The sequence below is a fragment of the Mesoplodon densirostris genome, chromosome 1, assembly GCF_025265405.1.
Source record: "Mesoplodon densirostris isolate mMesDen1 chromosome 1, mMesDen1 primary haplotype, whole genome shotgun sequence".
NCBI classification, from domain to species: Eukaryota; Metazoa; Chordata; class Mammalia; order Artiodactyla; family Ziphiidae; genus Mesoplodon; species Mesoplodon densirostris.
The window spans coordinates 225,126,628-225,141,181 of NC_082661.1; the positions used below are offsets into that span (position 1 = coordinate 225,126,628).

Below are 14,554 nucleotides of genomic sequence, written 5' to 3' on the forward strand. Positions count from 1 at the left end.
TTTGTAATATATTTTGAAATCAGGAAGTGTGAGATCTCTAACTTTGTTCTTCTTTCTCAGGATTGTTTTGGCTATTCAGGGTCTTCTGAGATTCCATATGAATTTTAGGATTTTTTCTTTTTTTTTACTTCTGCAAAAAATGCCATTGGGATTTTGATAGGGATTGCATTGAATCTATAGATTGCTCTGGGTAGTAGGAACATTTAACAATATTAAGTCTTCCAATCCACAAATAGGGGATGGCTTTCTATTTATTTGTGTCTTTTAAATTTCTTTCAGCAATGTTTTGTCATTTTTAGTGTACAAGTCTTCTGTCTCCTCAGTTAAGTTTACTCCTAAATACTTTATTCTTTTTGATGTTATTGTAAATGAGATTGTTTTCTTAATCTCCTTTTTAGGTTGTTCATTGTTAGTCTTTGGAAAATCAACTGGTCTTTGTGTGTTCTGTCAAATGCTTTTTCTGCATCAATTGAGATGATATTGTTATTTTCATCCTTTGTTCTACTAAAGTGGTGTATCACATGCTGAGGTCTATGACCCGTTCTGAGTTAATTTTATTTTTTATTATTCTTATTACTTTTAAAATTTATTTATTTTTTATTTATTTTTGGCTGCATTGAGTCTTCGTTGCTGGGTGTGGGCTTTCTCTAGTTGCGGCGAGTGGGGGTTACACTTCCTTGTGGTGTGCGGGCTTCTCACTGTGGTGGCTTCTCTTGTTGCAGAGCACGGGCTCTAGGCATGCAGGATTCAGTAGTTGTGCCATTTGGGCTCAGTGGTTGTGGCTCATGGGCTCTGGAGCACAGACTCAGTAATTGTGGCACATGGGCTTAGTTGCTCCGCGGCATGTGGGATCTTCCCAGACCAGGGATTGAATCCGTGTCCCCTGCCCTGGCAGGCGGATTCTTAACCACTGTGCCACCAGGGAAGTTCCTCGAGTTAATTTTATGTATGGTGCAAAATAAAGGCTGGTGTTTATTTTCTCCTGATATTTTTGTAATCAATTTCTTGCATTACATTCCCCTATTTTGAAATATTTAGAGAGATTTCCACTTTCCTGACTGGTCTCACTGTCAGGCATTGGGTTGGAGAGGTAGGCTGTACTAAAATTGAAGAGTGATTTGAATGCCAGGCTGAAGTGTCATGACCTTAACGTAACTGGATTATATTATGTTTGTGCATAAAAAGTACTTGCTTAAATAAACTGGTGAAACCTCAGTTTCCTTATCAGTAAAATAGTGATAATAATATTTTTGTAGCTGTAACGAGACCTGGTGTGTGTGTATGTACACACATCCACACAGTGCTTCACTTCACAGTGCGTTTGACACATGGTGTGCCAGGTAACAGGCAGCTATTATTGTATTTAGTACATTTACTGAGAACTGCTTTATTTCTATCCCATTAAGCCTCTTGACTTCCTTCTTTGTCTATCAAGGTCCTGATGGACAAAAGGTGTCCTTTCTTTCCCTGGCCACTACCTCACTGTTTCTGTAATGTTCTATTTCTTCAGTGTGATTCAATGTATGTTGATGCATCAACATTTCATAAAGAGCTCATTTGCCATGTGACAGCCTTATCCCTCCTGCCGGTACAAGTGTCGCCCTGTTACAGGATAGTCCAACATAAGAGCAAGAAGAAACTAGAGAACAGGCTCTGATGGAAACCCAAGGTCTAGTTTAAAGTTCAAGCTGCAGAACATAGCAAAGTAGGGGATCCTTTACATCACTCTGGAAGGGGCTGGGGAGGGGAGGACAGACACAGGAACACAGTTTCTTACACATATGTTTTTAAAAAGAAAGAAGCATTTTAAACAGTGAAACTGCTGAAATACGAGTCCTCAAGAAGAGCTTAAGCAAATTATAAGGTAAATAAACAGCTTAGCACTGAACTAGAGACACAACACTGCCATGAGCACACTGGAGTCCTGTATGCAGGCATCAGTTTACATCAACCTGTTCTACTACCACAATCGATACAAGGTTTTTAACGTAGTTATGGTTTCTGACCATTCTGACCACCTACTTCCCCATAAAACACATGGAGAAGCCTGTTTAAAAAACGTCGACTGCAAGTCATTTGTTTAGAAGAACCCCAGACTGCTTCCAACTCCTCCAATAAATACTGCATAATTCACTTCTGGCTGGTTTGAGAACAGGTCACCACCTGGTGTTTTGGGGCGGGAGGGGGTGGGTTCAAAGTGGTGGCACTAATAAGCCCTCGAGAACTGCCAGACACACTCTTAGCTAAAGAAAAGAGACCTGATGTTTTGACCCAGAGCATGAGTAGGTATCGCAACAATAACTTACCGTGATTCACCTAGATGGATGTGTTTATATGCCTTCCTGGAAAACCTAATGGATTCTATCTGCAGCTTATAATAGCAAAAGCTGTGGGCCAGTCATGCATGCTATCTAATCATAACCTAACCCATTCGTCTGGCTCACAGGATGCAATTTCTAGTTCTTTGTGTTTAGAACAAAACTCAGAATTTTAATCAATACTTGGCCATGCAATGGGAATCCCTTGGCATGAGTTTAGGGTGAGAATAAAGGAGATACAAATGAGGTAAGCTGTTCAACAAGGGACATAAAAGGGCAGAGGGAATAAGGGGGGACATTAAGCTGGCTGGGCATTGATATGGCAGGGGGGCAACGAAGGTGGGAGGTGTGGGTGGGTACCAGTGCTGGTAGAAAATGGTAGGTTTGGATCGGAAATACTTTAACACACTTTTTCGCAGCTCTTATTATTTTATCACCACCACCATCATCATCCATTATGTTTGCTTTTAGTTTATAATGTCAGTCCCATCTTTGACTGTGTCTTACCGCAGGCTGCCTGAATCTCAGAAAAGGCTAAGTCGCTCTCTCAGGGTCTCCTGAAAGCCAGGAAGTGGCCGACCTGGGACTTGAACACAGCTCTCCCATTCCTGCTCTGGTGGTTTTTATGGTGCTCCACGAAGCCCTAGGGCTCTGCAGTGGGGTGAATCGGGGAGGCTGAGCAGCGGTGGATGATGAGGGTGATGATGCTGACGTTGACGACAGTCACTGGAACAAGGACAGTGGAAGCAGGTCTTCCCAAACCCATCTACCCCCCACCACTCCCCCAGCATTCAGTGTAGCAATATTCAAAGGCAGATGACTAATGAATAGTGCAAAGAATCTTTACTGAAATCATTGGTTAAACCCTCTCATTCACTTCATTAATCTGATCTTCATTTCCTTTGCTCCTGGGATCTCTATTTTCTGGAAAGCCAAAACAAAACAAAACAAAACAAAAATCTGGTAGCTATACTTAACTTCACCGAATGTATCTTCTTAAGGTGATCCAACGAGTGAGGGGGAAGTACCTGAACCTCACTAGATTCTGTGCTGGGCACTTTTCACTTATTTGCTCAAAAACCCAAAGAGTTTAAACGTACATCTTCACTGCATCTGAAATGTACACCCATATTGAATTGTACACACAAAGGGGTTTGGCTACTAAAAACCCAAATGAAAAAGAAGGGTGTGGCCAAGTTCAGCCCTCCCCACGATGGCAGTTTGCATCCTAACTCGGTCTCTAGTAAGTGGGGTAGGGGCTCTGGGTGACCCTCCTCCTGGCCCCTGAGGGTTTCTTCCCATTGTGGAGGGGTGCAGCCACAGGTTGGTGGGTACTGTTGCCCACCACAATCCCCCCTTTCTCTGAAGAGCACCTGTAATCCAGAATATTCCTCATCCCTGATTAACAGCACTGCCTTACATCATTATTTAAGTAAATATCCACTCATGGATGATTTTCTCTCACCTAGAGCAGATTGTTAGCTCTAAGAGGGCAGGGACTTGTTTTGCATAGATACTACCAAACCTCCATCCTCCACGCTATGCAAATAAAAGAAATATAATGGTTATCACCTAAATGTATTGAATAAACGAATGGGAAGGTCTGAAGAAATCATGTTTTCTTAAAAATAATTTCATTTTTATTTTATTTATATTTATTTATTTAGGCTGCACAGCTTGTGGGATCTTAGTTCCCCAACCAAGGATCAAACCCACACCCTTGGCAGTGAAAGCGCAGCGTCCTAACCCGGGAATTCCCTCATGTTGGTTTTTTAAAGGCTAAAAACATTGGGGAGGGAGATTCCTACTCTTCTGATTTCAATGCTGCGTGAAATACGTTCCACTAAGGCATCAGGTGAGCCCATAGAATAGGCTAAGGAAAACAAGATCTAGACCTCACAGCAAGTAAACCAAGTGATTCATTCGTTTATATGGGCCAGGAATCTTATTCATCGCTCCCCAACTCTTCCACCTTAAGTCGGTATTTTCTGGTTTCTTATTTCTCTTTAATGGCTTCGAATTATACTCAGCACCTCCCTGAGAAGAAAGGCCCCCTGTGTAGATTTCTGTCTCCGTGGCTGGCATAGGTAGGGGCGTGGCCAAGCCGGCTGTTTTGCCAGCAACTTGTTAACCTTGAAAATGAGAGCTGAAAAGGTACCATTTATAGTTGGACGATTGTGACTGGGTAAACGTATTTACCATAAACACAGAATCAGGAAAATGACTGAAAACCCAGCAGTGCTCTAGTATGACGGATGAAAAAGCTAAGACAGGGGTATTTCATCCTAATATTCTTTTTTTTTTTTTTGCGGTACGCGGGCCTCTCACTTTTGCGGCCTCTCCCGTTGTGGAGCACAGGCTCCGGACGCGCAGGCTCAGCGGCCATGGCTCACGGGCCCAGCCGCTCCGTGGCATGTGGGATCTTCCCGGACCGGGGCACGAACCCACGTCCCCGGCATCGGCAGGCGGACTCTCAACCACTGCGCCACCAGGGAAGCCCTCTAATATTCTTAAATATGTGTTCAAAGGCCAAATGCCCTGAACAAGCTTGTCGGGAGTTTCTGGAATTTAACACGGGGGTTGAGGTCTTAGTATTTCCCCACACCAGCCTGCCAGGGATCATTCCTTCCTCTCTTTTGTAAACTAATGAAAGCTATACAAATCCCTTATGCAGACAAAGCCTTTAGCAGATCTGGCAAATGAGACCTATTTTCTATAAAAGAGCACTTGGCAAAGTAACTTCTACTTTGTACACATCTGTTTTACATCTGTTAGAATCGAAATTTCTTCAGAAGAGGGGCAATTTTATCCTAGCTCAAAATAAACATTAATAAATATTACACTAAATTGCTAACATCATTGGCAAATGGTTTCGTTTAATTAATAAAACAGACTTTGACATGAACCTCTGGTGAGGTCTTCTAGATAGTTTACAAGTATTTTACAATGTCTCTTCCCCCTTGTTATTCTTAGTAAGTTTTGCACAATAGAAAGTCATTTCAACATGTGGCCCATGTAGATTCTGAATTTTGAATTTTTTAAAAAGAATCATGCTGCTGCTTTTTGGAATGATTATTGATGTTTATAATATATCTCCCCCCACTTTTTTTTTTTTTTACTCCATGGTTGGTTTACATATTTGTCTGGGACAGAGCTCCTGCCTAACTCCCTTTGATTGCCACAGGCTGCGTTTATCATTTTGCTAATGTTTCCCAGTAGCACACGACCAATGAACATTTTGAACTTGTATTTTTAAAGACTCTGCAGCCACAAGAATAGCCCACATCCCAAATAGGAGGTGCTCTATTGCTGGAAAGATCTTACCATGTTCATTTTTTTTCCTGCTTGCAAATATTTTATATCACTTTGCCAGAAGAATAGCTGCCTGAGACTACTTCTAAAGTCTCCTGTAATGTGGAGTGCTTTATCAATAAAGTTGACATTTTACAATTGTAAAGTAAATAAACAGCTCAGCGCTAAACTAGAGACACAACACTGCCATGAGCACATGGAGTCCTGTATGCAGGCATCAGTTTACATCAACCTGTTCTACTACCAAAATCGATTTAAGGTTTTTTAACATAGTTATTGTTTCTGACCATTCTGACCACCTACTTCCCCATAAAACACATGGTACAGAGTGGTTTAAAAATTCATAAATCCCCAAATCTCATATAACACACTCATCTGATGCTGAGCTAAGTCTCCATGGATACCAAGGGAGCATCTTCTATTCCAGGGACGTCCCAGGGAGAGCAGACTTCCACCCCTGGGATCTGCAAGCCTGGCAAAAAGCGGAGAGGGTCCTTTGCTGATCTTGTTCCTTAACCCACTAAGTCCCAGGCTGCCTTTGGTTTCCTCCACTCCCCCTAAGAAAAAATCTCTGGAGAGGGACCAGGGGATGTGAACAGAGTGAGAGCCGGTTGGGATTTCTGAGACTCTTTGAACATTTTCCCCTCAAAACATCGTTGACTGTAATTCCAGTATCGGGGTGGACACATCTTTCCTTTTTACAGCTGCATTTTTAGGGACAGCGTTTCTCTAGGAGGAAGGATGCATATGTAGTCACTGAGAGAAGCCTGGAGGTGGAAGATGAGCAGATCGTAAGTACAGACATGCATCGCCGTAACGGCAAAGTCCCACCGATATGTCTCGGAGGATAAAAACTCTAAGAAATTAGCTATATACATTATGAGGATTAAGTCACGGTTCCATATATTCCATAACTGTCATTGTTCATCAAGACAGAAAAATAAAAGCAAAGAAAGATAGAGTTCCTACCATTATTACCTCCTTCCTTCCAAGTGTTAAGCTCCCTAAATATATTTTCGACACTGTATCTTTGGTGGAAATTAATGCGGCTCAGCAGCTACCAAGTAATTAGAACAATTTTGCAGATTTTAGCTGCCAAGAACCCAAAGGAACTGTAAAATGTAACCTTGTTGCCTTATTCTTTTCCATTTAGCAGTAATTTTATGACACTAATGACCTCTTTCTTCAGTAAAATTAGATATCTGAGAAAACCAATTGTGATTCTTTTCAGATTCATCGTTTGCTCTATTGGATCAAGGACTTGCTTTAGTATCTCATATTGTTAAAGCATTTTCTCTACAGAAAACAATTCCTTTTACCAGCAGGCGATTCTTATGCTCACAATGTAAATGAATGCCCCCATCACAGCCTGTAGGTCACACATCAGGTACACAATGTTTCATGAGCAAAGGAGCAATTATTATAACAACAAAAAGACAATGGCCTCTGCCACCTATAGCAATGTTGGCTGCTAGGATTAAACCTCCATCAAGACCACAAACAAGGCAGGACTGAAAAAAAAATGTACTTGTATTTTCTACGGAGTTTCTTTTAGCCTTGGGATCCATGTGACAGGGGCCAGTGATCATCTTTATCACAGGCAGGGATAGACAGCATGGGACCTATGAAGAAGGATCCAACCGAGGACCAATCACACAAAACCGCACTATTATGTTCAGCTGGGAAATTCACAAAGCTGAATCAACAAGAAAGAGGTGAGGTTAGTTGGGCTGAAGAGAATGTTCCAACTCCAGCGCCCCTGAATGAAATTAGTGTCAGGGTAGATACAGACCACATTTCAATGGATTGTAGGGATACGACAACACCTCAGATGTGTGAGTCGTCCAAGTTCTGATCTGCTTGGGCGGGCATTCTGGGATAGAGGCACATGTTTTCAAACTCTGGTTTTAGAAAGAATCGCGTAGGAAGCCTGGTGAGAATGACAGTTGTCAGCTCACCCCTGGAAATTGTCATTTAGCAGATCCGGGGTGGGGCCTGGGGTCTGCATGGTAATTATTATAGCCCAGGTAGGGGATCAGGCCACACTTGAGAAGCTTCAGTGTGTGGGAAGGAGCCTGGGCTTTGTAGAGGGACAAGAGCTCTCACGCCAGCCTGCCATCTACTCCACGTAAGACTTTTGATGAGGTTCCCGGAGCGCTCTCCACTTCAGTTTCCTGTATGTAAAGGAGCGATAGTAATTGTAAAGGTTATAAACTATGTAACGGGAGTACTCTGCTGGATCCTTGGCACACGGTACATGCTTAATAGTGTCTGAGTTCTCTCTGCCTCTTCCTCTGCCCCACAGATAATGACAAAGAACGTTTTTCCAATGCTTTTAATGAACCACAGGCTTTTCTAAGGCATTTTCATTACATCTCATCCCATGAGGTAGGTGATTTTTTTTTTTTTTTTTTTTTTTTTTTTTTTTTTTTGTGGTACGCGGGCCTCTCACTGTTGTGGCCTCTCCCGTTGCGGAGCACAGGCTCCGGACGCGCAGGCTCAGCGGCCGTGGCTCACGGGCCCAGCTGCTCCGCGGCATGTGGGATCTTCCTGGACCGGGGCACGAACCCGTGTCCCCTATATCGGCAGGCGGACTCTCAACCTCTGCGCCACCAGGGAAGCCCCCAGTGAGAGTTTTAACTGTGTACGTGGTTGCTTAAGAGACACACACAGTTGCCCTGCGCGTGACTTTACCAATAGGTATTATTTTAATGAGACCTAATAGGACAGTTCAAAACAGTGATTGTCCCTGAGAAATCACTGCATATGAAGGAAGTGTTTTTGCCCTGAGACTGTCCCTAAATTTGGGGTTGTAGAGCTGTGGTGACTGCAGAGCACATGCCTTGTCTTGGGGCTGCCCCAACTCAGGTCCAGCCAATTGCCGCCATCAGAGAATGAGGCCCAGAATTGCTGTTGCTTCCAACGTTTTCAAGTTGGAAATTCAGATCTGTATGGAAAACTTTGCCATATTTAAATGCTGGCTACTCAGTGAACATTATCAGAAGTTCTCAGGGCTAAACCCAGCCCATCTGCAGGCAAAAGGAGTCATGTGTGACATCGCTTTGCCCTCTCTGCCTGGAAAAATTTCCGGGAATCCCTGGAGATCTATTTCCTAGTGGATTGAGATGATGAGCGAAGGCCCTGAGGATTGGTGGTGGCGGTGTGTATGTGGGCATGCATGCATACCGTGTGAGCGCATGTGCACGTATGTGTGTAAATGTATGTGTGCGTATGAGCGCGCAGGGAACCTGGCTTGACTCTCACCCTGGCATCCTGGTGCGTGCTCCACAGAAAGCCTCTGGAGTGAGGGGGAATAACAGTTGCCCACCATCCTGGCATTCGGACTTATCCAGACCTGACTGATCACCACACCTGTGTCCTGGATGGAGCTGGCCAGGAGAGTCCAGCTCAACCACTTAACCACAATATATTTTCGTTTCTTCAGAAGTTTCCCTGCAAATTTTTCCCCCAAATGGAGGAAGTGTAGTAACGACCACCCCTGCTGAAGCCGATGAGTTAGCTACTTCTGTAGTTTAAAAGATCTCCTACTGGACTTTCTTGGCAGGGGGTGTGAGACACATGTGCTGAAAACTTGGAGGCTTATATCAGAGGATACTTCCAATATATTTTTTAAATTTAATTTTATTTACTTTTTTATACAGCAGGTTCTTATTAGTTATCCATTTTATACATATTAGTGTATATGTGTCAATCCCAATCTATACTCGTGCGTCTCTTCATGATCGAATGAATCTTTTGCCTTTTACTTCGAATATTTTTGCTCTGAGTCGTTCCCTGAGGTTTGACTTATGAACACAAGAAGAACATCAAGATCTGGCAAATCTGAAATTACTAGTTTATCCACAGGTCATTCGTCTGTTGGTCTGTATGCTCAAAGCACTCTCTAAGATTAGTGGGAGGGCTGCTGTCTGTTGAATATAACCAATACAGAGCCATGCATAGAAACACATAATTATGCCTTTCTAGGAACTGACACTAATCGGTTGTTGATTGATTGACGGGCTGCCTAGTGATTATGCTGATAACTTGAGAGGTTTCTCTGTAAATGGTATTATAAGGACAGTCATTATTTTATCTGAGATCATGGTAATAAAGATTGCCGTTTATAACTCAGTAGCCCTCAAGTGATCAATTAGTGGAAAAGATAAATAACTAAAAGTGAGCATGCAGTTCTGGCTCAGGAAGTAAAGTAATTCTGGTAATTGAAGAAGAGTAAGGTCATGTTAGCTTTCATCTCCACGGGCAAATGATTAAGGATACAACCTAGAGCTATCGGGCCTTGGAATCCATCTGAGAAAGGTTTATAGATATTTTTATCAAGACACTTCCATGGAGCTAATAGGTACTTGTGATGTGTCCATCCAATGTGTGTTCTCATGCAGAGATGTGTGCAAGGTGGGGAGAGAGGTAACATTTATGAATGACTGAGTGCCGGGCTCTAAGTCAGTCTACACATCGATTCATTTCATGCTTGCGACAAACCTGCGAGGTCGATTTTATTTGGACAATTTTTTTTTTGGCCACGCCGTGCAGCACACCGTATCTTAGTTCCCCAAACCAGCAGAAGTGGAATCTTAACCACTGGACCACCAGGGAAGTCCCTGGACAATTTTAAAGTTGAGGAAATTGAGGCCCAGGGATGTTATTCACTGACCACAGCTACGTCAGTGGCCAGCCAGGATTTGAGCCCAGATCTGCCTGATGCCAAAGACAACTGTTTTCTCCAAGTCTAGACTTCCTCTTAGGAGGGTCATCTTCACTCATCATGGGTTAATATAAAGTAGGAAGAGGAGTGCTGATGGTGTAAAACAAAAAATGAAGAGCTTCATTTGAGCTGCACTGGCTTCTGGGCACTTGGTTTGATGACATTCCCAGGGCATTTGCAGAAATGGATGTAGAGTCAGGCAGTAGAACCTTTCCCCATCATATTTCCCTTTGCTGTAATTTCTGTCACTTCGTCTCTCTATGCTGCTTTTAATCCCTCATTTGGGCTGTGTAGTCCATTTCAATAATGATAAATAATAAATCATCAACCCATTTCTACAAGGCATTAGTCTCCCTCCTTCCTTGTGATGGGGGACCAGTTGAGCATTTGTGCTCCTGTCACAAGGGGCAAGGGTCACAGTGTTGTCCCAGGGGAAGTGGCTATAGGCAGGCCCGTCTGCTGGTGCCTTGGTCCAGCTTGAATGTCCTGGGGAGAATATATACCTATTCTTTTCATTAGCAGCCCAAACACAGACACATATTGGAACACAGTCTCTTCTACTTCGAACTACTGCTATTCTTGGTTTCCTTTAACATTCAACCTATTCACATTCATTTATTCTACTAATGTTACTGAGTCCAACTGTAGCCATAACTTGTGCTGTGCTTCAGAACATGAAAGTGAAAAGCCACAGTCCAAACCCTTTAAGGACCTACAAGTTTAGTGGGGTGACAGATGCTTTCTCAGGAAATAATAAGAGAGAGAACTGTTTGAAAGGAGATAATTCTAGAAGGATCACCAGTTCTGCTCAGAGTAGCAGAGAAGGCATCTCAGAGAATACCACAGATGAAATGTGCCTGAAGGATGTGAAAGACTTGGCAGAAGAAGAGAGAAGAGGTGGGGGCTGTGACTGGAGACACTAGTGCTTTAGAAATGCTTCCCTACAAAGCTTGCCAGCTGGGCGTGGTGAAAAATCATGGAGAGATATGCAGAGGCCAAATGCTTAATGATTTGTTGAGATTAGCCAGCTTGAGATTTTAACCCATAGGGGATAAAAATGTTTTCAGCAAAACAGCAACAGGACTTCTACAGATGATTATCTAGGCAGCAGGATGAGGACAGACTGGAGGATGGTAAGACTAGAAACAGGGAGAGTGAAATGGCAGCCATGGCAAAAACCAAGGTCAGGGCTTCCCTGGTGGCGCAGTCGTTGAGAATCTGCCTGCCAATGCAGGGGACACGGGTTCGAGCCCTGGTCTGGGAAGATCCCACATGCCGCGGAGCAACTGGGCCCATGAGCCACAACTACTGAGCCTGCGCGTCTGGAGCCTGTGCTCTGCAACAAGAGAGGCCGCAAGAGTGAGAGGCCCGCGCACCGTGATGAAGAGTGGCCCCCGCTCACCGCAACTAGAGAAAGCCTCACACAGAAACGAAGACCCAACACAGCCAAAAAAAAAAAAAAAAAAAAAAAAAAAACCCAAGGTCAGAGGTGCTAAGGTCTTGTACTATAGCCATGCAGAGGGAAATGGCACATGGAGAAAGATTTAAAAGGCAGAATGAACATGGGTTGGTGATTATTTGACTATGAAAGGCAACAGAGTGAAAAGAATAGAGATAACCCAAGTTTGTTAGCTTGAACACTGGAGAATGACTTCACGATAAAAACTGAAGTCACTAATTTATAAAATAAATCTATGAACTGATATATTGAAAATATAACACAAATGTAGCATGCAAAAAGGAAATGCTCTTACAAGTTTGGTACCAAGCATTTTCTGAAGCCAGGTATGCCATGCGAGGTCATAATTCTTCACCATAGTAAAAAGACATTTTGGGCGAGGGATGTTAATGCAAAGTGTGTGTTAAATAAGTAGATTAATTCTTCAATGGCATGTCAATGGACTCTTTTGGTTTCTCCTTATTTTTAAACTTAATTTTTAAATCCAATTACTTTTTTTCCATTTTTTTTTTTTTTTTTTTTTTTTCCGGTATGCGGGCCTCTCACTGCTGTGGCCTCCCCCGTTGCGGAGCACAGGCTCCGGACGCGCAGGCTCCGGACGCGCAGGCTCAGCGGCCATGGCTCACGGGCCCAGCCGCTCCGCGGCATATGGGATCCTCCCAGACTGGGGCACAAACCCGTATCCCCTGCATCGGCAGGCGGACTCTCAACCACTTGCGCCACCAGGGAGGCCCCTTTTTTTCCATTTTTTATTTCACAGCAAGAACATAGTTTAACAACAAATGTTATTGTATCTTTCAGTACGGGAATTTTCACTGTGCTCTATTTTTAAATTTCCAAGAGCTCTTTCTCATTCTCAGAAAATCGCTATCATCTGTTTCTTTTCCATGGATGCAATATTATCACATGTCTCCATCAGAATACAAATGGTAGTTTATAGAATTCTGTGATCTGAATTATCTTGTTTCCTTGGAGTTTATTTTTATCTGTCATGTTCTTTCTCTCTCTTAGATCTTGTGGCTTCTTGCAGTTCTCTAGCCATCTTTGCCCTCCAGTCATATTTGCAATGAGACATCATGATTAAGCGTGCATGCCTAAGTTGGCTTGCGAACTAGGGAAGGGACCTCAGTAAAGGGCCTGAGGCAACTACAGGTGGCTCAGGATGGGGGAGCTCAACGCTCTTTACATAGTCTTTCACCTGATCTTTTGAGCACCACCGCATGCTACAGCCTTCCTACGCATCTGGTGCCCTATACTCTGAGCTAGCTTCTCACTGGCTCCAAACTAAGAAGGCACTCAGATTTCAGGCTTCCCCACTTCACTAAATGAACTTCCACTCATTTGTCTTCCAAAATTGGTTGACATATTGTCTGCTGTAACCTTTTCTCTATTCTTAGTGTCCATGTAGGTTTATACATTTCATGGACCCTTTGTGGCGTAGCAGAGATACACCTGTGGGTTCAGTCTGCCATGTAGAGCCAGAAATCTTGAGCTGATTCTAGATGATTCGTTTACCAAGAAGACCAGTCCTGATGCCCTTGATTTAAAAATCATTCTCATATGGGCATGCTTTGATTCCATTTCTGACTCTGTACTATTAACTTGGAACCAGTGAGCTTTTCCGGCATTTCTGTATAGGGAACCAGTTGAAACTCGTGGTGGAATACCGGAAAGACAATTGGGCTGGGGCAGGAACTTGATTTGGCCCCTCTGCTTCAGTTTTCCTTTTGGGATAGATGTTACTGTTTGTTTCTACTGTGCAGGAATGTTAGGAAGACAGAACAAGATATTATGGGTGAAGTACGCTTTGAGATCTTAGGAAGAATGATCAGTCAATGAATTTAAGGTATTTCTTTCTGCCAGAAGAGAGCAAGCCTCAAATCTTTGAAAGATGACATTAAGATTTCTTATTCCTCTTTCCGGGTAAGATGGCGGAAGAGTAAGACGCGGAGATCACCTTCCTCCCCACAGATACACCAGAAATACAGCTACACGTGCAACAACTCCTACAGAACACCTACTGAACGCTGGCAGAAGACCCCAGACCTCCCAAAAGGCAAGAAACTCCCCACATACTCCCCACATACCTGGGCAGAGAGATTCCCGCACAGAGGAGCGGTGCCGAGCGGCACTCACCAGCCCGAGAGGCTTGTCTGCTCCCCCGCCGGGGCGGGCGGCGCTGGAGCTGAGGCTCGGGCTTTGGTCAGAGCGCAGCGAGAGGACTGGGGCTGGCGGCGAGAACTCAGCCTGAAGGGGGCTAATGTGCCACAGCTAGCCGGGAGGGAGTCCGGGAAAACTCTGGAGCTGCCGAAGAGGCAGGAGACTTTTTCTTCCCTCTTGGTTTCCTGCTGCGCGAGGAGAGGGGATTAAGAGCGCCGCGTAAAGGAGCTCCAGAGACGGGCGCGAGTCGCGGCTGAAAGCGCGGAGCCCAGAGACGGGCGTGGGACGCTGGGGCTGCTGCTGCCGCCGCCAAGAAGCCTGTGTGCGAGCGCAGGACACTGTCCACACCGCCCTTCCGGGAGCCTGTGCAGCCTGCCACTGCCGGGGTCCCGGGATCCAGGGGCGGCTTCCCTGGGGGAACGCACGGCGCGCCTCGGGCTGGTGAAACGTCACGCCGACCTCTGCCGCTGCAGGCTCGCCCCGCACTCCGTGCCCCTCCCTCCCGCCCGGCCTGAGTGAGCCAGAGTCCCCGAAGAGGCTGCTCCTTTAACCCTGTCCTGTCTGAGCGAAGAACAGACG

The 14,554-nt window shown here is 44.4% G+C and overlaps 1 protein-coding gene across 3 annotated transcripts in view; it reads right to left on the minus strand.

Moving 5' to 3' along the window:
* The window catches only part of RNF150 (ring finger protein 150), a 266,420-nt gene that overhangs the window by 23,971 nt on the left and 227,895 nt on the right, over positions 1–14,554 (minus strand). Inside the window, exon 7 of one of the 3 annotated variants that reach the window (XM_060115726.1) lies at positions 5,180–6,397. The exons of 1 other annotated variant lie outside the window; for it this stretch is intronic. In XM_060115726.1, coding sequence (XP_059971709.1) covers positions 6,384–6,397 — 14 coding nt within the window. In that variant the 3' untranslated portion in view covers positions 5,180–6,383. Of the gene's footprint in view, positions 1–5,179; positions 6,398–7,158; positions 7,805–14,554 lie in introns of those variants that run through there. One more of the 3 variants, XM_060115729.1, reaches the window with a different exon arrangement.